The sequence below is a fragment of the Mustelus asterias genome, unplaced genomic scaffold (genome assembly GCF_964213995.1).
Source record: "Mustelus asterias unplaced genomic scaffold, sMusAst1.hap1.1 HAP1_SCAFFOLD_1441, whole genome shotgun sequence".
NCBI lineage: Eukaryota > Metazoa > Chordata > Chondrichthyes > Carcharhiniformes > Triakidae > Mustelus > Mustelus asterias.
The window spans coordinates 47,040-69,698 of record NW_027591386.1 but is presented as its reverse complement, the minus strand read 5'-3'; the positions used below and the strand labels follow the sequence as shown (position 1 = coordinate 69,698).

The window sequence follows — 22,659 nt, the reverse complement described above, 5'->3', positions numbered from 1 at the left end:
CTGAGTGTGTTTTGAATCACTGCAGTGCTGTCCACTTCACCTGTACGTGTTAGATTCCTCCGCTTGTCCCAGTGCTGCTGTGGGGAGATGGGTAACAGTGTGCCTGGCTACCTGCAGTGTTTGCAATTCATTCTCCTGGCACTGTGCACTTCTCCTCAAGCAGGGTGAGCTCCCCGTGCCTTCAACACCCTCTCCATTATTATCCACGCGGAGGACTCCTGCAGAGCTGTGAGTGGACTCGGAGCTGCTCAGAGCCACAGGGAGACCTGCTGCTTTCCCCAGCACTGCTGTGACGAGTACAGGTTCAGGCTGATGGGGCGGGGCACCTGTGTGAGCATGTGTGCGATTCTTCATTATTTTTAAACTCCTCCTTATTTTTTTGAACAAATAATAAAGGGTCTGTCCTCAGCCCCCCTTTTCAAACCCTCATGTAATGTCACCCTCTAGGCAACGCCAGCCCCAACAATCCTGCAGCCTCTTCCAGCTCCTACAACCCTCCCTATCTCTGTACCCTCCTGGCCCTACACCCCTCCCTCTCTCTGTAACCTCCTCCTGGCCCTACACCCCTCCCTACCTCTGTAACCTCCTCCAGCCCTACACCCCCTCCCTATTTCTGTAACCTTCTCCTGGCCCTACACCCCCTCCCTATCTCTGTAACCTCCTCCTGGCCCTACACCCCCTCCCTATCTCTGTAACCTCCTCCTGGCCCTACACCCCCTCCCTATCTCTGTAACCTCCTCCAGCCCCTACACCCCTCCCTCTCTCTCTGTAACCTCCTACACCCCTCCCTATCTGTGTAACCACCTCCAGCCCTACACCCCCTCCCTATCTCTGTAACCTCCTCCAGCCCTACACCCCCTCCCTATCTCTGTAACCTCCTCCAGCCCCGACACCCCTCCCTATCTCTGTAACCTCCTCCAGCCCCTACACCCCTCCCTATCTCTGTAACCTCCTCCAGCCCCTACACCCCTCCCTATCTCTGTAACCTCCTCCAGCCCCTACACCCCTCTCTATCTCTGTAACCTCCTCCAGCCCCTACACCCCTCCCTATCTCTGTAACTTCCTCCAGCCCCGACACCCCTCCCTATCTCTGTAACCTCCTCCAGCCCTACATCCCACCCCTATCTCTGTAACCTCCTCCAGCCCTACACCCCCCTTTTTTCTCTGTAACCTCCTCCAGCCCTACATCCCACCCCTATCTCTGTAACCTCCTCCAGCCCTACACCCCCTCCCTATCTCTGTAACCTCCTCCAGCCCCTACACCCCTCCATATCTCTGTAACCTCCTCCAGCCCCTACAAACTTCCCCCACATCCATAAACCTCTTCTCCCCTTAGCCCCCCATCTTCCTCCCTCTTTCCTTCATCTCTCCTCCTTAAGATGCTCCTTAAATGTGACTTGTGACCAGCCTTTTGGTCGTCTGATCTATTCAGATCTGTTGTGTGGCTTGTTGTTGTATTTAGATTTTGAATGTTCCTGGAAAACCGCTCGTGTGCTTTAATACATCAAAGGTTCAGCATAAATATAAGCTGTTATTGATATTTGAGCAAAAGGTTCTTCCCCCTGACCCTCCGCCCTGCTCTCAGCGCGCCATCCCCCCTCCAATACCCCTCCAGACTGTTGTGAGCTATCAGTGTCCCGGGATTAATGGGCTTTCCATTAAGTAGCAGATGTCTTTGGTGTTAAAACTCTTAGGGCCTCACTTCCTGTTTGGGTGGATTTGCTCCTGAGCTGCCTGATAAGCCAGTGGTTTGTATGGCCATTACCGACTCGCACTTGGACTGTGGCCAGATACAGTGCACGGTGGCTGCTGTATCCTGGTCAGAACTTTCCTGAACATCGCACCTTCCCTCCTCGCTCGATCCGCCCTGCAGCATAGTCTCGATGCTGTTTAACCTTCCTTTGTGCTGGTATTGCTGTCTGATTGGAGTGCATAAAATGTCACAGGGTGCTCCAAGGTAGATGCAGAGAGGCTGTTTCTCTCCCTGGCTGGAGAGTCGGGAAAGGAGGGCACAGTCTCGGGATAAGGGCTTAGCCATTTCAGACTAAGATAAGGAGACGTTTCTTCTCTCAGCAGTTTTTGTTCTGTCCTTTTGTTTCCACCTGCTCTCTTTCGTTTCTCTGTGTTGGTCTTTTGCCCGTTGCCTGTGTGGCGCGCTCTGTCCAGCCAACTCCCTCTCTCGCCTCGAAGCCCCTCTTCCGTTTCCCTGTTTCTCCCTGCGGTGTTCCTCTATAGTAGCGGTCTGCTTGCTGCAGTCTTTCCCAGTGAGGTAGGAAGTGCTTGAGCTAGAGGAAGATGGTAGAAATAGATCTCTTCCTAGTCTCCACTCCTGCTTGGGATATTTGGGCAGGTTAGTGTTGAGAGAGTACAAAGAACTGGATGTGGGTGAGGAGGGCAGGAGAATCTCGGGTTAGTTTGAAGAGCAAGTTATTCTGCTGTCTGATAGATGACAGAACATTCCGGTGTCTGTTGGTGTAAGATGTTGTTAGTGACGGTGTATCGAGAGCCACAGAGCACACTTTAACTGTGAGTGGGCATCCCCAGGTAAACCATGAGGTGATGGGTATCGCAAAGGTCCCAGCATCAACCCCCAACCCCCTCACTGCGATTTGCTAACTGATCTCCGCTTGGGTGGTGTCAGGATGTTGGGGGGCGGGGGGAGTGTGGGAATTAGCCCTGGTTTCTGGAATTCTATCTGGGAATTCCCTTTGGTGTGGGGGCAGTGGTCACATAACCCACTGCCACAGTGACTGGGTCCGCAGCTGAGTGATAGTCGGTTGGCGTGGTAGGTGTACGCTGGTGTGAATCTGCAGCAGCCTGAGGCTCCAGCTGGGGGAACGAGGGCAGCTTTGTAATTGGGACGAATGAGTACATTCTTTAAAGACAATCCTTTGGTGCTGGGCAGCTTGATTCCTTGGAATGTGCCTTCCTTACAAGGTGAATTAATCACTAATCTGCTGTGGTTCACACTGGACTCGCTGTCCAGCTGGACACTACCTATTACCTGGTTTAACACACATCCCAGGGGTGATTCTGCACCAGATTCCCTGATCTACTCACTGGACATGGTCTCACACAAATTGAACATGGAGGCTGGGGTGCTGTGCTCTCTAACCATCTCCCTACAGGTTAAAACCTGTTCCACATTGTGTTGGTCACCAGATGAGGATTTTCTCAGCGGTGGCGCTGGATATTGGTCCCACCTGACCCCAGATCCCGTGTTGATGACACACACATTCACAAGGGTGACTGGATCTGACGTTCAGTTTGTCCAGAAATAGTCAGCAGTTGGTGATTGTGAAATTATAACTGTCCTGCCACGTGTGTGATGGCTGCCAATGCACAGTGTGTCTGGTCTGAATCTGAACTTTTCCCCACTCACACTCTCAATGTGTTTTTCCTGCCCCCGACTCCCCCGTCCCTCTATCCCAACAGCCTCGGTCTCTAATCCCAATTAAACTCCAAATATTCCGTTCTACTTTCTAAAGCTCTGCTCCTGATCTCACCAGCCTCCATTTTTACCAGTTCATTTCCATTCTCTGCTCACAAACACATCATTGCCCTCCTCAATAAATAGACCTTCCCTTCCTTTTTTCATCATTTTCCCACCTGTTTGACTACTTGCTGCACCTTTGACAGTGCCTAATCTGTCCATACCTCAAAACACCACGCCAGGAGTATAACTCAGGTGGACTTTGCCCCAGCCTGTCGGCACTGCTCAGTAACAGGATGCTGAAGGTTAGAGGGTGGCTTCCATCCAGCCAGCACCCTCCAGTAAATATCCTACTGAATGACTAGAAAACTCAGCAGGCAGGTGATAACTAACAAATGAGGTGGCCTTCTCCAGCTCACCAGACAAAGGCAGACTGGAGTTTGAAACCTCCACATCCGTGTTTGACACATTCTGTATCTTTGACACAACTTGAAATGGACAAGTCTTCCCAGATGTTATAAATGGGAGTTTCATTTTTGTTTGCAGCATCTTGGTTAACGTTGTAGCTGTCCCATGGAGTGAGGCAGACTGCTATGTGAATCTTCCTGCAGATTCCTGTGACCCAGCCGGTGCCAAGCGCAGGGCTTGGTGTTCCTTTACGTTCAGTGGGAGAGCCTGAGAAGGGGAAAGCTGACCTTTGGCAGTGCAGGGTCTCCATTAATTTTACCCAGGTTTGCATTCTGGAGCAGACCTTGCAGCTTCACTGCAGAGTGTGAACACAACACAGGAGGCGGCAGATAGGAGTGATGAGGCCAACCCAACTGTGCAAGGGACCATCATGCCCCAATGGTCAGTCACTGTAAACCTCCAGTTGGGTAGCCTCAGAATAATAAGCTGCCAACCTGCCACAGGCCACCTGCTTCACTGGGTACTTGGAGCCTCTGCTCAACAAGAGGATGGAATCCCATCGTACCAAGCAAGAAGGTGCCAACCCTCTGGCCAACTGGAATGTCAGGACCGTGTGCACAGGATTGACTGATTGTGATCAGCTGCAGGCTGACACTTACAAGACAGCCATGATTCACATTGAAGCTGGTCGGCTGAACATTGATAACGGAGAGTGGCAGGGGAAGGATTGAGAGGAAATGTGTGGGCAAGGTGTAGGATTCATTGTAAGGAACTGGCTAATCTTGATAGAATCCCCACGAACAATGAACCCACAGGAGAATCAATGCTCCCACACGGTGCTCCACTACAAGAGGCTAAGATCTGGATAGTGAGCTATCCATTCATGGAACCCCTGTTTGAGACTGATACTATCGCCTTCCAAGCTCAGAATCCTGTGGACAGTAACTCATCTCCTGACTCCCCAAAGCCTGTCACCATCTACAAGGCACAAGTCAGGAGTGTGATGGAACACTTCCCATTTGCCTGGATGAGTGCAGCTCCAACAACACTCTAGAAGCTCAACACCATCCAGGACAAAGCAGCCCCGCTCGATCGACACGCTAACCACCAACACTCACTCCCTCCACCACAGCTGTGTGTACCATCTACAAGATGCACTGCAGCAACTCACCAAGGCTCCTTAGACAGCACCTTCCAAACCCACCACCTCTACCATCTAGAAGGACAAGGACAGCAGATACCTGGGAACACCCCCACCTGGAGGTTCCCCTCCAAGTCACTCACTATCCCGACTTGGAAATATATCGGCCGTTCCTTCACTGTCGCTGGGGTCAAAATCCAGGAACTCCCTCCCTAACAGCACAGTGGGTGGACCTACACCACACGGGGACTGCAGCGGGTTCAAGATGGCGGCTCACCCACCGCCAGTGGTTACAGGGGGCACTAAATGCTGGGCATAGTCAGCAGCATTATCATCCCATGAAAGAAACTGAAATGGAACTTGTCCAGACAGGGCTGGACAGAATCAGCATGTCACTCCAGACCTTCTCTTTCCCTTCACACTCACCCGCTCACTGTCTGGGTGTGCGTGTCGGAAAATGGTGGGGATGAAACTATTGTAGACACAAACTCATGGAACACTAGAGCAGGGAACAAGGCCATTTGGCCCCTTGTGTCTGGGTCAGCTCTGTGAAGTTGCTATCCAATTAGGTTCACTCACACTGTTTCCCCACATGCCTTAAATGCACTGCTGTCACTATGTCGCCACTGGTGTGAGGGGTCACTGTAACCACTGTCACTGTATCGCCATTGGTGTGAGGGTTCACTGTAACCACTGTCACTGTGTCGACACTTGTGTGAGGGATCACTAATCACTGTCACTGTGTCGACACTGGTGTGAGGGTTCACTGTAACCACTGTCAATATCGCCACTGGTGTGAGGGGTCACTGTAACCACTGTCACTGTGTTGACACTGGTGCGAGGGTTCACTGTAACCACTGTCACTGTGTCGACACTGGCGAGGGTTCACTGTAACCATTGTCACTATGTCGACACTGGCGAGGGTTCACTGTAACCACTGTCACTATGTTGACACTGGTGAGGGTTCACTGTAACCACTGTCACTGTATCGCCACTGGTGTGAGGGTTCACTGTAACCACTGTCACTGTATCGCCACTGGTGTGAGGGTTCACTAATCACTGTCACTGTGTTGCCACTGGTGTGAGGGTTCACTAATCACTGTCACTGTGTCGACACTGGTGTGAGGGTTCAGTGTAACCACTGTCCCTGGATTGACACTGGTGTGAGGATTCACTGTAATCACGGTCACTGTGTCAACACTGGTGTGAGGGTTCACTGTAACCACTGTATCAACACTGGTGCGAGGGTTCACTGTAACCACTGTATCAACACTGGTGCGAGGGTCCACTGTAACCACTGTCACTGTTGACACTGGTGTGAGGGTTCCCTGTAATCACTGTCCCTATATTGACACTGGTGCGAGGGTTCACTAACCACTGTCACTGTGTCGACACTGGTGTGAGGGTTCACTGTAACCACTGTCACTGTGTCGACACTGGTGTGAGGGTTCACTGTAACCACTGTCACTGTGTCGACACTGGTGTGAGGGTTCACTGTAACCACTGTCACTGTGTCGACACTGGTGTGATGGTTCACTGCAATCACTGGCACTGTGTCGACACTGGTGTGAGGGTTCACTGCAATCACTGGCACTGTGTCGACACTGGTGTGAGTGTTCACTGTAATCACTGTCACTGTGTCAACACTGGTGCGAGGGTTCACGGTAATCACTGTCATTGTGTCGATACTGGTGTGAGGGTTCACGGTAATCACTGTCATTGTGTCGATACTGGTGTGAGGGTTCACGGTAATCACTGTCATTGTGTCGATACTGGTGTGAGGGTTCACGGTAATCACTGTCATTGTGTCGACACTGGTGTGAGGGTTCACGGTAATCACTGTCATTGTGTCGACACTGGTGTGTGTGTTCACTGTAATCACTGTCACTGTATCGCCACTGGTGTGAGTGTTCACTGTAACCACTGTCACTGTGTCAACACTGGTGTGAGTGTTCACTGTAACCACTGTCACTGTGTCAACACTGGTGTGTGTGTTCACTGTAGTCACTGTGTTGACACTGGTGTGAGTGTTCACTGTAATCACTGTCACTGTGTCAACACTGGTGTGAGGGTCACTGTAATCACTGTGTCGCCACAGGTGTGAAAGTTCAGTGTAACCACCGTCACTGTATCGACACTGGTGTGAGGTTTAACTGTATTCATTGCATCGACACTGATGTGAGAGTTCACTGTAATCACTGTCACTGTGTCAACACTGGTGTGTGTGTTCACTGTAATCACTGTGACTTCACTGGTGTGAAGGATCAGTGCAACCACTGTCACTGTGCCGACACTGGTGTGAGAACATAAGAACATAAGAACATAAGAAATAGGAGCAGGAGTAGGCCATCTGGCCCCTCGAGCCTGCCCCGCCATTCAATAAGATCATGGCTGAACTGATAGTGGTTTAGTTCCACTTACCCGCCCGCTCCCCATAACCCTTAATTCCCTTATTGATCAGAAATCTATCTACCTGTGACTTAAACATATCCAATGAGGTAGCCTCCACTGCTTCAATGGGCAGAGAATTCCAGAGATTCACTACCCTCTGGGAGAAGAAGTTCCTCCTCAACTCTGTTCTAAACTGACTCCCCCTTATTTTGAGGCTGTGTCCTCTAGTTCTTGTTTCCTTTCTAAGTGGAAAGAATCTCTCTGCCTCTACCCTGTCCAGCCCCTTCATTATCTTATATGTCTCTATAAGATCCCCCCTATCCTTCTAAACTCCAATGAGTACAGGCCCAGTCTACCCAATCTCTCCTCATAAGCTAACCCCCTCATCTCCAGTATCAACCTGGTGAACCTTCTCTGCACTCCCTCCAAAGCCAATATATCCTTTCGCAAATAAGGGGACCAATATGCACACAGTACTCCAGTTGCGGCCTCACCAGTGCCTTGTACAGTTGCAGCAAGACCTCCCTGCTTTTATACTCCATCCCTCTCGCGATAAAGGCCAACATTCCATTCGCCTTCTTGATCACCTGCTGCACCTGCAGACTGAGTTTTTGCGATTCATGCACAAGGACCCCCAGGTCCCTCTGCACAGTAGCATGTTGTAATTTTTCACCATTTAAATAATATTCCATTTTACTATTATTCCTTCCAAAGTGGATAACCTCACACTTGTCAACGTTATACTCCATCTGCCAGATCCTCGCCCACTCACTTAGCCTATCCAAATCTCTCTGCAGACTTTCCAGATCCTCCACTCAATTCGCTTTCCCACTCATCTTTGTGTCCTCCGCAAACTTTGTTACCCTACACTTGGTCCCCTCCTCCAGATCGTCTATGTATATGGTAAATAGTTGAGGCCCCAGCACCGATCCCTGCGGCACGCCACTAGTCACCAACTGCCAACCAGAAAAGCACCCATTTATTCCAACTCTCTGCTTTCTGTTAGATAGCCAATCCCCAATCCACGCTAACACTTTACCCCCAACTCCGTGTAGCCCAATCTTCTGCAGCAACCTTTTGTGAGGCACCTTATCGAACGCCTTCTGGAAATCTAAAAACACCACATCCACCGGTTCCCCTCTGTCAACCGCACTCGTTACATCTTCATAAAAATCCAGTAAATTCGTCAAACACGACTTTCCCTTCATGAATCCATGCTGCGTCTGCTTGATCGAACCATTTTTTTCCAGGTGTCCTGCTATTTCTTCTTTAATGATGGATTCCAGCAATTTCCCAACTACGGACGTTAAGCTAACCGGCCTGTAGTTATCCGCCTTTTGTCTACCTCCTTTTTTAAACAGTGGCGTCACATTAGCTGTTTTCCAATCAGCCGGCACTTCCCCAGAGTCCAGCGAATTTTGATAAATTACAACCAACGCATCTGCTATTACTTCTGCCATTTCTTTCAGTACCCTGGGATGCATTCCATCCGGGCCCGGGGACTTGTCTACCTTTAGTCCCATTAGCCTACCCAGCACTACCTCTTTAGTAATAGTAATCGTTTTAAGGACCTCACCCCCTACAGTCCCACGACCGTCAATTTTCGGTAAGCTATTTGTGTCCTCTACCGTGAAGACCGACACAAAAAACTTGTTTAAGGCCTCGGCCATTTCCTCGTTTCCCATTATTAAATCCCCCTTCTCGTCTTCTAAGGGTCCAACATTTACTTTAGCTACTCTTTTCCTTTTTATATATTTGTAAAAACTTTTACTATCAGTTTTTATATTTTGTGCTAGTTTAGTTTCATAATCTATCTTTCCTTTCTTTATCGCTTTCTTAGTAGTTCTTTGTTGTTTTTTAAAGCTTTCCCAATCTCCTAATTCCCCACTAGTTTTGGCCACTCTGTATGCATCGGTTTTTAATTTAATACTCTCCTTTATTTCCTTAGTTATCCACGGCTGGTTATCCCTTTTCTTACATTCCTTCTTTATCACAGGAATATATTTTTGCTGAGTATTGAGAAAAATCTCCTTAAAAATCTGCCACTGTTGCTCAGCTATCCTACCAACTAGTCTGTGCTCCCAGTCTACATTAGCCAATTCTGCCCTCATCCTATTGTACTCCCCTCTGTTCAAGCAGAGGACACTGGTTTGGGACCCTACTTTCTCACCCTCCATCTGTATTAGAAATTCAACCATATTGTGATCACTCATTCCAAGAGGATCCCTCACAAGAAGATCATTAATTTTACCTGTCTCATTACACAGGACCAGATCCAAGATAACTCGCTCCCGCGTAGGTTCTGTAACATACTGTTCGAGGAAACTATCCCGACAGCATTCTAAGAACTCTTCCTCAAGGCCACCGCGTCCGACTTGAGTCAACCAATCGATATGCAGGTTAAAATCCCCCATGATTATTGCTGTTCCTTTTTTGCACGCATCCATTATTTGCTTGTTTATAGCCCGACCCACCTCAGAGTTATTATTTGGGGGCCTATAGACCACGCCCACCAGTGACTTTCTCCCCTTATTATTCCTTATCTCCACCCACAACGATTCCACATTCTGCTCCTTTGAGCCTATATCATTTCTCACTGCTGCCCTGATGTTATCTTTAATTAACAGAGCTACCCCACCTCCTTTTCCTTCCTGTCCATCCTTCCGAAATGTCTGATACCCCTGGATATTCAGTTCCCAGTCCTGGTCTCCCTGCAACCACGTTTCTGTAATGGCCACTAGATCATACTCATTTGTACTGATTTGTGCCATCAACTCATTCACTTTGTTTCGAATGCTACGTGCATTCAGGTAAAGTGTCTTTATGCTAGCCTTTATATGGACCCGATTTGTTAGTGCATTCTTTTGATTGCACGCTCTGTCCCTACCTGTCGTAAACTGGTTATCCTTCCCCAGACCATCTCCTTGCACTGCGTTGACCACCTCCCTTCTTGTGTTTGTCACCTTTTTTACTCTGCCTGAGTGATTACAGTGAGGGTTCACTGTAATCACAGTCGTCACTGGTGTGAAGGTTCAATGTAACCACTGTCACTGTATCAACACTGGTGTGAGGGTTCACTGTAACCACTGTCACTGTATCAACACTGGTGTGAGGGTTCACTGTAACCACTGTCACTGTATCGACACTGGTGTGAGGGTTCACTGTAACCACTGTCACTGTGTCGACACTGGTGTGAGGGTTCACTGTAACCACTGTCACTGTGTTGACACTGGTGTGAGGGTTCACTGTAACCACTGTCACTGTGTCGACACTGGTGTGAGGGTTCACTGTAACCACTGTCACTGTGTCGACACTGGTGTGAGGGTTCACTCTAATCACTGTCACTGTGTCGACACTGGTGTGAGGGTTCACTGTAACCACTGTCACTGTGTCGACACTGCTGTGAGGGTTCACTGTAACCACTGTCACTGTATCAACACTGGTGTGAGGGTTCACTGTAACCACTGTCACTGTGTCGACACTGGTGTGAGGGTTCACTGTAATCACTGTCACTGTGTCGACACTGGTGTGAGGGTTCACTGTAACCACTGTCACTGTGTCGACACTGGTGTGAGGGTTCACTGTAACCACTGTCACTGTGTCGACACTGGTGTGAGGGTTCACTGTAACCACTGTCACTGTGTCGCCACTGGTGTGAGGGTTCACTGTAATCACTGTCACTGTGTCGACACTGGTGTGAGGGTTCACTGTAACCACTGTCCCTGGATTGACACTGGTGTGAGGGTTCACTGTAACCACTGTCCCTGGATTGACACTGGTGTGAGGGTTCACTGTAACCACTGTCCCTGGATTGACACTGGTGTGAGAGTTCACTGTAACCACTGTCCCTGGATTGACACTGGTGTGAGGGTTCACTGTAACCACTGTCCCTGGATTGACACTGGTGTGAGAGTTCACTGTAACCACTGTCACTGTATCAACACTGGTGTGAGGGTTCACTGTAATTACTGTCACTGTGTCGACACTGGTGTGAGGGTTCACTGTAACCACTGTCCCTGGATTGACACTGGTGTGAGGGTTCAGTGTAACCACTGTCACTGTGTCGACACTGGTGTGAGAGTTCAGTGTAACCACTGTCCCTGTATCGACACTGGTGTGAGTGTTCATTGTAACCACTGTCACTGTGTCGACACTGGTGTGAGGGTTCACTCTAACCACTGTCACTGTGTCGACACTGGTGTGAGGGTTCACTGTAACCACTGTCACTGTGTCGACACTGGTGTGAGGGTTCACTGTAACCACTGTCCCTGGATTGACACTGGTGTGAGGGTTCACTGTAACCACTGTCACTGTATCAACACTGGTGTGAGGGTTCACTGTAACCACTGTCACTGTGTCGACACTGGTGTGAGAGTTCAGTGTAACCACTGTCCCTGTATCGACACTGGTGTGAGTGTTCACTGTAACCACTGTCACTGTATCGACACTGGTGTGAGGGTTCACTGTAACCACTGTCACTGTGTCGACACTGGTGTGAGGGTTCACTGTAACCACTGTCACTGTGTCGACACTGGTGTGAGGGTTCACTGTAACCACTGTCCCTGGATTGACACTGGTGTGAGGGTTCACTGTAACCACTGTCACTGTATCAACACTGGTGTGAGGGTTCACTGTAACCACTGTCACTGTGTCGACACTGGTGTGAGAGTTCAGTGTAACCACTGTCACTGTGTGGACACTGGTGTGAGAGTTCAGTGTAACCACTGTCACTGTGTCGCCACTGGTGTGAGAGTTCAGTGTAACCACTGTCACTGTGTCGCCACTGGTGTGAGAGTTCAGTGTAACCACTGTCACTGTGTCGCCACTGGTGTGAGGGTTCAGTGTAACCACTGTCACTGTGTCGCCACTGGTGTGAGAGTTCAGTGTAACCACTGTCACTGTGTCGCCACTGGTGTGAGAGTTCAGTGTAACCACTGTCACTGTGTCGCCACTGGTGTGAGAGTTCAGTGTAACCACTGTCACTGTGTCGCCACTGGTGTGAGGGTTCACTGTAACCACTGTCACTGTGTCGCCACTGGTGTGAGGGTTCACTGTAACCACTGTCACTGTGTCGACACTGGTGTGAGGGTTCACTGTAACCACTGTCACTGTGTCGACACTGGTGTGAGGGTTCACTCTAATCACTGTCACTGTGTTGACACGGGTGAGTGTTCACTGTAACCACTGTCACTGTGTCGACATTGGTGTGAGGGTTCACTGTAACCACTGTCCCTCTGTTGACACTGGTGTGTGTGTTCACTGTCGTCACTGTGTTGACACTGGTGTGAGTGTTCACTGTAATCACTGTCACTGTGTCGACACTGGTGTGAGTGTTCACTGTAACCACTGTCCCTGTATCGACACTGGTGTGAGTGTTCACTGTAACCACTGTCACTGTGTCGACACTGGTGTGAGTGTGCACTGTAACCACTGTCACTGTGTCGACACTGGTGTGAAGGTTCACTGTAATCACTGGCACTGTGTCTTCACTGGTGTGAGGGTTCACTGTAACCACTGTCACTGTGTCGACACTGGTGTGAGTGTTCACTGTAACCACTGTCACTGTGTTGACACTGGTGTGAGTGTTCACTGTAACCACTGTCCCTGGATTGACACTGGTGTGAGTGTTCACTGTAACCACTGTCACTGTATCGACACTGGTGTGCGTGTTCACTGTAATCACTGTCACTGTGTCAACACTGGTGTGTGTGTTCACTGTAGTCACTGTGTTGACACTGGTGTGAGTGTTCACTGTAACCACTGTCCCTGTATCGACACTGGTGTGAGGGTTCACTGTAACCACTGTCCCTGTATCGACACTGGAGTGAGTGTTCACTGTAACCACTGTCACTGTGTCGACACTGGTGTGAGTGTGCACTATAACCACTGTCACTGTCGACACTGGTGTGAAGGTTCACTGTAATCACTATCACTGTGTCGACACCGGTGTGTGCGTTCACTGGAGTCACTGTGTTGACACTGGTGTGAGGGTTCACTGTAACCACTGTCACTGAATCGACACTGGTGTGAGTGTTCACTGTAACCACTGTCCCTGTATCGACACTGGTGTGAGTGTTCACTGTAACCACTGTCACGGTGTCGACACTGGTGTGAGGATTCACTGTAACCACTGTCCCTGTATCGACACTGGTGTGAGGATTCACTGTAACCACTGTCACTGTGTCGACACTGGTGTGAGGGTTCACTGTAACCACTGTCCCTGTATCGACACTGGTGTGAGTGTTCACTGTAACCACTGTCCCTGTATCGACACTGGTGTGAGTGATCACTGTAACCACTGTCACTGTGTCGACACTGGTGTGAAGGTTCACTGTAATTACTGTCACTGTGTCGACACTGGTGTGTGTGTTCACTGTAGTCACTGTGTTGACACTGGTATGAGTGTTCACTGTAACCACTGTCACTGTGTCGACACTGGTGTGAAGGTTCACTGTAATCACTGGCACTGTGTCTTCACTGGTGTGAGGGTTCACTGTAATCACTGGCACTGTGTCTTCACTGGTGTGAGTGTTCACTGTAACCACTGTCACTGTGTCGACACTGGTGTGAGTGTTCACTGTAACCACTGTCCCTGCATCGACACTGGTGTGAGTGTTCACTGTAACCACTGTCCCTGCATCGACACTGGTGTGAGTGTTCACTGTAACCACTGTGTGTCGACACTGGTGTGAGGATTCACTGTAACCACTGTCCCTGTATCGACACTGGTGTGAGTGTTCACTGTAACCACTGTCACTGTGTCGACACTGGTGTGAGTGTGCACTGTAACCACTGTCACTGTGTCGACACTGGTGTGAGAGTTCAGTGTAACCACTGTCCCTGTATCGACACTGGTGTGAGTGATCACTGTAACCACTGTCACTGTGTCGACACTGGTGTGAGTGTGCACTGTAACCACTGTCACTGTGTCGACACTGGTGTGAAGGTTCACTGTAATTACTGTCACTGTGTCGACACTGGTGTGTGTGTTCACTGTAGTCACTGTGTTGACACTGGTGTGAGTGTGCACTGTAACCACTGTCACTGTGTCGACACTGGTGTGAGTGTGCACTGTAACCACTGTCACTGTGTCGACACTGGTGTGAAGGTTCACTGTAATTACTGTCACTGTGTCGACACTGGTGTGAGGGTTCACTGTAACCACTGTCACTGTCGACACTGGTGTGAGTGTTCACTGTAACCACTGTCCCTGGATTGACACTGGTGTGAGGGTTCACTGTAACCACTGTCACTGTGTCGACACTGGTGTGAGGGTTCACTGTAACCACTGTCCCTGTGTCGACACTGGTGTGAGGGTTCACTGTAACCACTGTCCCTGGATTGACACTGGTCTGAGGGTTCACTGTAACCACTGTCCCTGTATCGACACTGGTGTGAGGGTTCACTGTAACACTGTCCCTGTATCGACACTGGTGTGAGTGTTCACTGTAACCACTGTCCCTGTATCAACACTGGTGTGAGGGTTCACTGTAACCACTGTCCCTGTATCGACACTGGTGTGAGGGTTCACTGTAACCACTGTCCCTGTATCGACACTGGAGTGAGGGTTCACTAATCACTGTGTGGAAATCTGCACATTTCCACTCCATCTGACGAAGGAGCAGTGCTCCGAAAGCTAATGGTATTTGCCACCAAATAAACCTGTTGGACTTTAACCTGGTGTTGTTAAAACTCTTACTGAAACTAATCTATACCTCACACTGGTGATGAATAACCGCGTCGCAGAGGCTGCTAACTGTACATGTGAGATCTAAATCGCTCTGAGATTGAACAGCGCAATCCCAGCAGCTCCTGTGGGCCAGCTTTCTAACCTGTGTACTTATTACAGTCAGAGCAGCAGTGTAGTGTGGCTCCCTCGAGCTGGTAAAACATTAGTAGCAACTCTCTGTCCATCATGTTAACTTGTTCAGTTGTTTTCAAAGCTTCTGAACGGTGCACTATTTTGGAGTGCATTTCGAGGGGTGCGTGGGTTACTCGAACGAGCATTGAAACGGTGACGGTTTTGGGAGGTACGCATTGGGTCCACAGTGTTAGCAGTGGCTCAGTGAGTAAACGCTCCCTCAGCACCGAGCCAAAGAGCAATTCAGCCCCACGGCACATATTAAACAGCCTGTCACACCCTGGTGTAATACCGAGGGAGTGCCGCACTGTCAGAGGGTCAGTACCGAGGGAGTGCCGCACTGTCAGAGGGTCAGTGCTGAGGGAGTGCCGCACTGTCAGAGGGTCAGTGCTGAGGGAGTGCCGCACTGTCAGAGGGTCAGTGCTGAGGGAGTGCCGCACTGTCAGAGGGTCCGTGCTGAGGGAGTGCCGCACTGTCAGAGGGTCAGTACCGAGGGAGTGCCGCACTGTCAGAAGGTCCGTGCTATTGGAGACGCTGTGTTTCAGACCCACGGCCACTATTTGGAAGTAGAGCGGGAGTTCTCCCTGATGTCCTCGGGCCCAATATTTATCCTTCAATAAAATCACTTTATAAAAAAAAAATAAGGATTGCTGTTTATGGGATCTTGCTGTGCGTAATTGGCTGCTGAGTTTCCTCCATTGACTGTGAAATGTCCTGAGGTGCTGGAGAAATGGAAGAATTTCTTGATGTGTGTGTCTGGTCTGAATGTGCGAGTCTTGACTGACTGCCTTTTGTTCTGTTCACACAGGTGGGAGCAGCTCAGGATGCAAGCCCCCCTCCTCGCACTGCTTGGCTGCCTCATTTGGCTTCACCCCCGCTGAGCCCAGCATGTCAAACCAGCACGGGCACCTGCCTCTCGGCAACGTGCAACCCATGTGTGAGCTCCAGCAGGTCCGACAGGGGCACCATTGGGGTGTGACCGCTGGCCGGGCACCCACGTCTGACCACCAGAGAGGCAACCACAGCGACAGGGTACGTCCAGCTGCCTGGGTGGGAGGGTGGGCGGCGTGAAGGCAGGCGGTGAATTCGCTCTCTGCTACACTTCCATCTGCTTCTGAGAGCAGGCCTCTGTGTGGACAGGCCTGCTGGTCACTGCCCCTCCATTTCCTCTTCAGCCAGCAGCCCAGCTAGTGAATGCTGAGCCGCTTTTCGACCACAGGACCCTATCCCCCAATTGTCCTTGAACTGTGTTTCTTGGCCAGTTCGGCGAATGAACCGCTGGGTAAAGGCGGCAGATCATGTGTTCCCACTATCTGCTGCTCCGGAGCAACATTCCTCACTGACCACGCTCTCCCTGTATTACCCACCCCCCTGATCACTCCACCCTGACCTCTGCGCCTCCGTGCGGATTAGCTCGTGCCTCCTTTATTTTGTAGCCCAGCGCGAGGACAGCTTTTTATTCAGGAGGAAATCGAATTTTAGTTTGGTAGTGAGCAGAATAAAGGCCGGTCCCCCCCCACCCGCCCAAGCTCTCTGCAGTGTGTCCGGAGGTTTGAGGTGCCGTGGCAGTGCATGGGTTTCCCTAACTGCTCTCTCTCTCTCTCTCTGTGCAGGTGCTGTCGGACATGACGATCCTACAGAGGAGGATCCCACTTAGCTTCCGTGAGCCTGGGACGGCGCCCCTGAGGAAACTCTCTGTGGATTTGATTAAGACGTACAAGCACATTAATGAGGTGAGGAATCCAGCCAGTGCTGCTTGCGCAAACTGCCCGCTGTCACTCCCCTTCGGGCTGCTCGGTTTTCCCTGTCACCCCAACCGAAAATACTAATACTCACTGGGTTAGCAGTGCTGCTAGTCACCCCTCCCCCCAACTTACCCAGGCTCTCATTCCGTCCGTGTGAACATCAACAGTGCTGTCAGCCAAGTCTTACCTGTTTTGTGCAGTGTCCTCTTCCTCCGACACATTCTCTCTCACCCGGGGACCAGGTTGGGTTGTGAGGGGAGCGAGGGCCAGGTGGGTTGATCATCTTGGAAGCAGCTTTGACGTTGTGGGAGATGGTGACAGTTCCACCAGACAACACTTTGGCTGATTGAAGTCAGGATTTGTTGTGGCCTACTGGAGGAGTGAGGAGGGCAGTTGTCAGTTGATATTTCTGTACGGTGCATTGTATTGTGTGTAACCCTTCCTTCCTCCTCTGGCTGAAACCATCTCCACAGGTGTACTATGCCAAGAAGAAGCGTCGGGCCCAACATGTTCCTCCAGAAGATTCCAGCAACAAGAAGGAGCGGAAGATTTACAATGACGGTTACGATGATGATAACTATGACTACATTGTGAAGAATGGGGAGAAGTGGATGGAGCGATACGAGATCGACTCGCTGATTGGGAAGGGCTCATTTGGACAGGTAACACGGCGAGGCGTTGCGACCACTTGGAGGTCCAGACGCAGTTAGTAAACATACTGAAAAATGGACCTGACTGCCGTCAGGGGAACGGACACGGGGAGCAATTAGCCAGGGCTCCTGCTCCTGATGACGAGTGGACATGGGGCCGAGAGGCCAGCCTCCTTGGTGAACTATGAGGGAGCTGGCTGTCTCTCCCACTTCACTTGCTTCTCCACAATGTGAAACCATGTCTGAAACCAGTCGTGAGCTCCACTCATCCTGCTCTGCCTCTCAGCATCTTGTGCGATTATTCCCCCCGCCCCGGTGCTGCTGTGCACAGATCCCGAGGAGATCTGAAACCCTGTCTCACCCATTCCAATCCCCACACAAAATCCACACCACCGACTGTACTGACTTGGGGGTCCCGGCAAGTCGCATTCCTGAGTCCTCGTGCTGGCTGGGAAATCCCTATATGACCTCGCCGCATTTTTACAGTCCAGTTTGTTTATTAGTGTCACAAAAAGGCTTACATTAGCACGGCAATGAAGTTACTGTGAAAATCCCCATCTCTGCACGGTCCTCCAGCCCTATGCCTCAGACTGCACAGTTGCCAGCTGGGCTGTGTAACTCAGATGCTGCCCCTCTTCCCCGTTACTTTAGTGTCAGTTTCTGAAGGCAGCCCTCTCCCTCCATGTTGTTCACTCCCCTCTCCCTCTCTGTACGTCCTCCCTCCAGGTAGTGAAAGCCTACGATCACCACGAACAGGAATGGGTGGCAGTTAAGATCATCAAGAACAAGAAAGCCTTCCTGAACCAGGCCCAGATTGAACTGCGCCTTCTGGAGCTCATGAACAAACATGACACTGAGATGAAGTATTACATCGGTAAGAGGAGCCAGCAACACAGGGTAGGGAGCAGGGGGATACCAACATTGGGGGCAGTGTCACTGGACCAATACCAGAGGCCTGGGCTGCTGTCGCAGTGACATGAGTTCATATCCCACTACAATAGCTGGGGGAACTTGAATTTAATTCCTTCAAACCTCTGGGATAAATTGTTGCTCTCATTAATAATGACTTTGAAACGACTGAATTGTAATTAAAACCAACTGGTTCATAGAACATAGACATAGAACATAGAACAGTACAGCACAGAACAGGCCCTTCGGCCCACGATGTTGTGCCGAGCTTTATCTGAAACCAAGATCAAGCTATCCCACTCCCTATCATCCTGGTGTGCTCCATGTGCCTATCCAATAACCGCTCAAATGTTCCTAAAGTGTCTGACTCCACTATCACTGCAGGCAGTCCATTCCACACCCCAACCACTCTCTGCGTAAAGAACCTACCTACCTCTGATATCCTTCCTGTATCTCCCACCATGAACCCTATAGTTATGCCCCCTTGTAATAGCTACATCCACCCGAGGAAATAGTCTTTGAACGTTCACTCTATCTATCCCCTTCATCATTTTATAAACCTCTATCAAGTCTCCTCTCAGCCTCCTCCGCTCCAAAGAGAAAAGCCCAAGTTCCCTCAACCTTTCCTCATAAGACCTACCCTCCAAACCAGGCAGCATCCTGGTAAATCTCCTCTGCACTCTTTCCAGCGCTTCCACATCCTTCTTATAGTGAGGTGACCAGAACTGCACACAATATTCCAAATGTGGTCTCACCAAGGTCCTGTACAGTTGCAGCATAACCCCACGGCTCTTAAACTCCAACCCCCTGTTAATAAAAGCTAACATACTATAGACCTTCTTCACAGCTCTATCCACTTGAGTGGCAACCTTTAGAGATCTGTGGATATGGACCCCAAGATCTCTCTGTTCCTCCACAGTCTTCAGAGCCCTACCTTTGACCCTGTAATCCACATTTACTAACATCCTTTAGGGAAGAAAATCTGTCTTTACCCAGACCGGTCCTCATATGGTTGACTCTAAACTGCCCTCTGAAATGCCAGGGGAATTAGGCACACCACCATGTAGAGATGTGCATTAAATGCTAGTCCTGACAGCGACACCCACAGCCCAAGAAGGCGATGGCCTAGTGGTATTATCGCTAGACTATTAATCCAGAAACTCAGCTAATGTTCTGGGGACCCGGGTTCGAATCCCGCCACGGCAGACAGTGGAATTTGAATTCAATAAAATATATCTGAAATTAAGAATCTACTGATGACCATGAAACCATTGTCGATTGTCGGAAAAACCCATCTGGTTCCCTTTAGGGAAGGAAATCTGCCGTCCTTCCCCGGTCTGGCCTACATGTGACTCCAGAGCCACAGCAATGTGGTTGATTCTCAACTGCCCTCCAAGGGTAACGAGGGATGGGCAATAAATGCTGAATAGAAATTTTTTTTTCAATAAGAATGAATATCTTTTAAGAATGGCCACCTGCTGTCGGGTGAGATCCTGTCCCGGTGAAGCGCTCGCTCCTCTCTCCAGTAGGAACGGGGGTCAGATTCCGGAATGTTTTCCGTTCCCGACCGTTGCTTCGGAAAGTCATTCTGTTTGAGGCATGGAACTCAGCTTCACGTAAATACAACAGAAAATGCTGGATGAACTCAGCAGCTCAGACAGCAACTGTGGAGAGAGAAACCCAGTCAATGACCTTGGGTAAGGACAGGAAAGAGTGGGAGCTGGAAAGGATTCTAATCGAGTGCAGATGGAGGGAAAGGGATAAAGAGGAAAGGAGGATCAGTCATCGACTGGATGCTGGGAGTCAATGACAAAAACATTTATGTAAAGCCTCTCTTTCAATGTTTGTCATTTTCCCATCTCAACACAGTTCACTTGAAGCGACATTTCATGTTCCGGAACCACCTATGCCTGGTCTTTGAGCTGCTCTCCTATAACCTGTATGACCTGCTGCGGAACACCAACTTCCGTGGGGTCTCCCTCAACCTGACCCGCAAGTTTGCCCAGCAGATGTGTACGGCCCTGCTCTTCCTGGCAACCCCTGAGCTCAGCATCATCCACTGTGACCTCAAGCCAGAGAACATCCTACTGTGTAACCCCAAGCGAAGCGCCATCAAGATCGTGGATTTCGGCAGCTCCTGTCAACTGGGGCAAAGGGTAAGATTGCCCTTCCGGTGTGTGTGTGTGCAGGAGGGTGTGTGTGGGCACGGCAGAGTGCTTCGGGGTGGTTTATATATAGAATAACAGATCCCCGGGAGTGAGTTACAGACTGGAGTCTAATCGAGGGGTTCGGGGTGGTTTATATATAGAATAACAGATCCCCGGGAGTGAGTTACAGACTGGAATCTAATCGAGGGATTCGGGGTGGTTTATATATAGAATAACAGATACCCGGGAGTGAGTTACAGACTGGAATCTAATCGAGGGGTTCGGGGTGGTTTATATATAGAATAACAGATACCCGGGAGTGAGTTACAGACTGGAATCTAATCGAGGGATTCAGGGTGGTTTATATATAGAATAACAGATACCCGGGAGTGAGTTACAGACTGGAATCTAATCGAGGGATTCGGGGTGGTTTATATATAGAATAACAGATACCCGGGAGTGAGTTACAGACTGGAATCTAATCGAGGGGTTCGGGGTGGTTTATATATAGAATAACAGATACCCGGGAGTGAGTTACAGACTGGAATCTAATCGAGGGATTCGGGGTGGTTTATATATAGAATAACAGATACCCGGGAGTGAGTTACAGACTGGAATCTAATCGAGGGGTTCGGGGTGGTTTATATATAGAATAACAGATACCCGGGAGTGAGTTACAGACTGGAATCTAATCGAGGGATTCGGGGTGGTTTATATATAGAATAACAGATACCCGGGAGTGAGTTACAGACTAGAATCTAATCGAGGGGTTTGGAATGGGTTTATATATAGAATAACAGATACCCGGGAGTGAGTTACAGACTGGAATCTAATCGAGGGGTTCAGGGTGGTTTATATATAGAATAACAGATACCCGGGAGTAAGTTACAGACTGGAATCTAATCGAGGGGTTCGGGGTGGTTTATATATAGAATAACAGATACCCGGGAGTAAGTTACAGACTGGAATCTAATCGAGGGGTTCAGGGTGGTTTATATATAGAATAACAGATACCCGGGAGTGAGTTACAGACTGGAATCTAATCGAGGGGTTCGGGGTGGTTTATATATAGAATAACAGATACCCGGGAGTGAGTTACAGACTGGAATCTAATCGAGGGGTTCGGGGTGGTTTATATATAGAATAACAGATACCCGGGAGTGAGTTACAGACTGGAATCTAATCGAGGGGTTCGGGGTGGTTTATATATAGAATAACAGATACCCGGGAGTAAGTTACAGACTGGAATCTAATCGAGGGGTTCAGGGTGGTTTATATATAGAATAACAGATACCCGGGAGTGAGTTACAGACTGGAATCTAATCGAGGGGTTCGGGGGGGTTTATATATAGAATAACAGATACCCGGGAGTGAGTTACAGACTGGAATCTAATCGAGGGGTTCGGGGTGGTTTATATATAGAATAACAGATACCCGGGAGTGAGTTACAGACTAGAATCTAATCGAGGGGTTTGGAATGGGTTTATATATAGAATAACAGATACCCGGGAGTGAGTTACAGACTGGAATCTAATCGAGGGGTTCAGGGTGGTTTATATATAGAATAACAGATACCCGGGAGTAAGTTACAGACTGGAATCTAATCGAGGGGTTTGGAATGGGTTTATATATAGAATAACAGATACCCGGGAGTGAGTTACAGACTGGAATCTAATCGAGGGGTTCGGGGTGGTTTATATATAGAATAACAGATACCCGGGAGTGAGTTACAGACTGGAATCTAATCGAGGGGTTCGGGGTGGTTTATATATAGAATAACAGATAACCGGGAGTGAGTTACAGACTGGAATCTAATCGAGGGGTTCGGGGTGGTTTATATATAGAATAACAGGTACCCGGGAGTAAGTTACAGACTGGAATCTAATCGAGGGGTTCGGGCTGGTTTATATATAGAATAACAGATACCCGGGAGTGAGTTACAGACTGGAATCTAATCGAGGGATTCGGGGTGGT

At 49.5% G+C, this 22,659-nt stretch overlaps 1 protein-coding gene across 2 annotated transcripts in view; it reads left to right on the top strand.

The window, feature by feature from the left end:
* LOC144488290 (dual specificity tyrosine-phosphorylation-regulated kinase 1A-like) overlaps positions 1-22,659 on the top strand; it is a 47,921-nt gene that overhangs the window by 2,207 nt on the left and 23,055 nt on the right. For both annotated transcript variants that reach the window (XM_078206338.1, XM_078206339.1), the window contains exons 2-6: positions 16,043-16,266; positions 16,848-16,967; positions 17,453-17,641; positions 18,356-18,503; positions 20,408-20,694. In XM_078206338.1, coding sequence (XP_078062464.1) covers positions 16,043-16,266; positions 16,848-16,967; positions 17,453-17,641; positions 18,356-18,503; positions 20,408-20,694 — 968 coding nt within the window. The remainder of the gene's footprint in view (positions 1-16,042; positions 16,267-16,847; positions 16,968-17,452; positions 17,642-18,355; positions 18,504-20,407; positions 20,695-22,659) is intronic.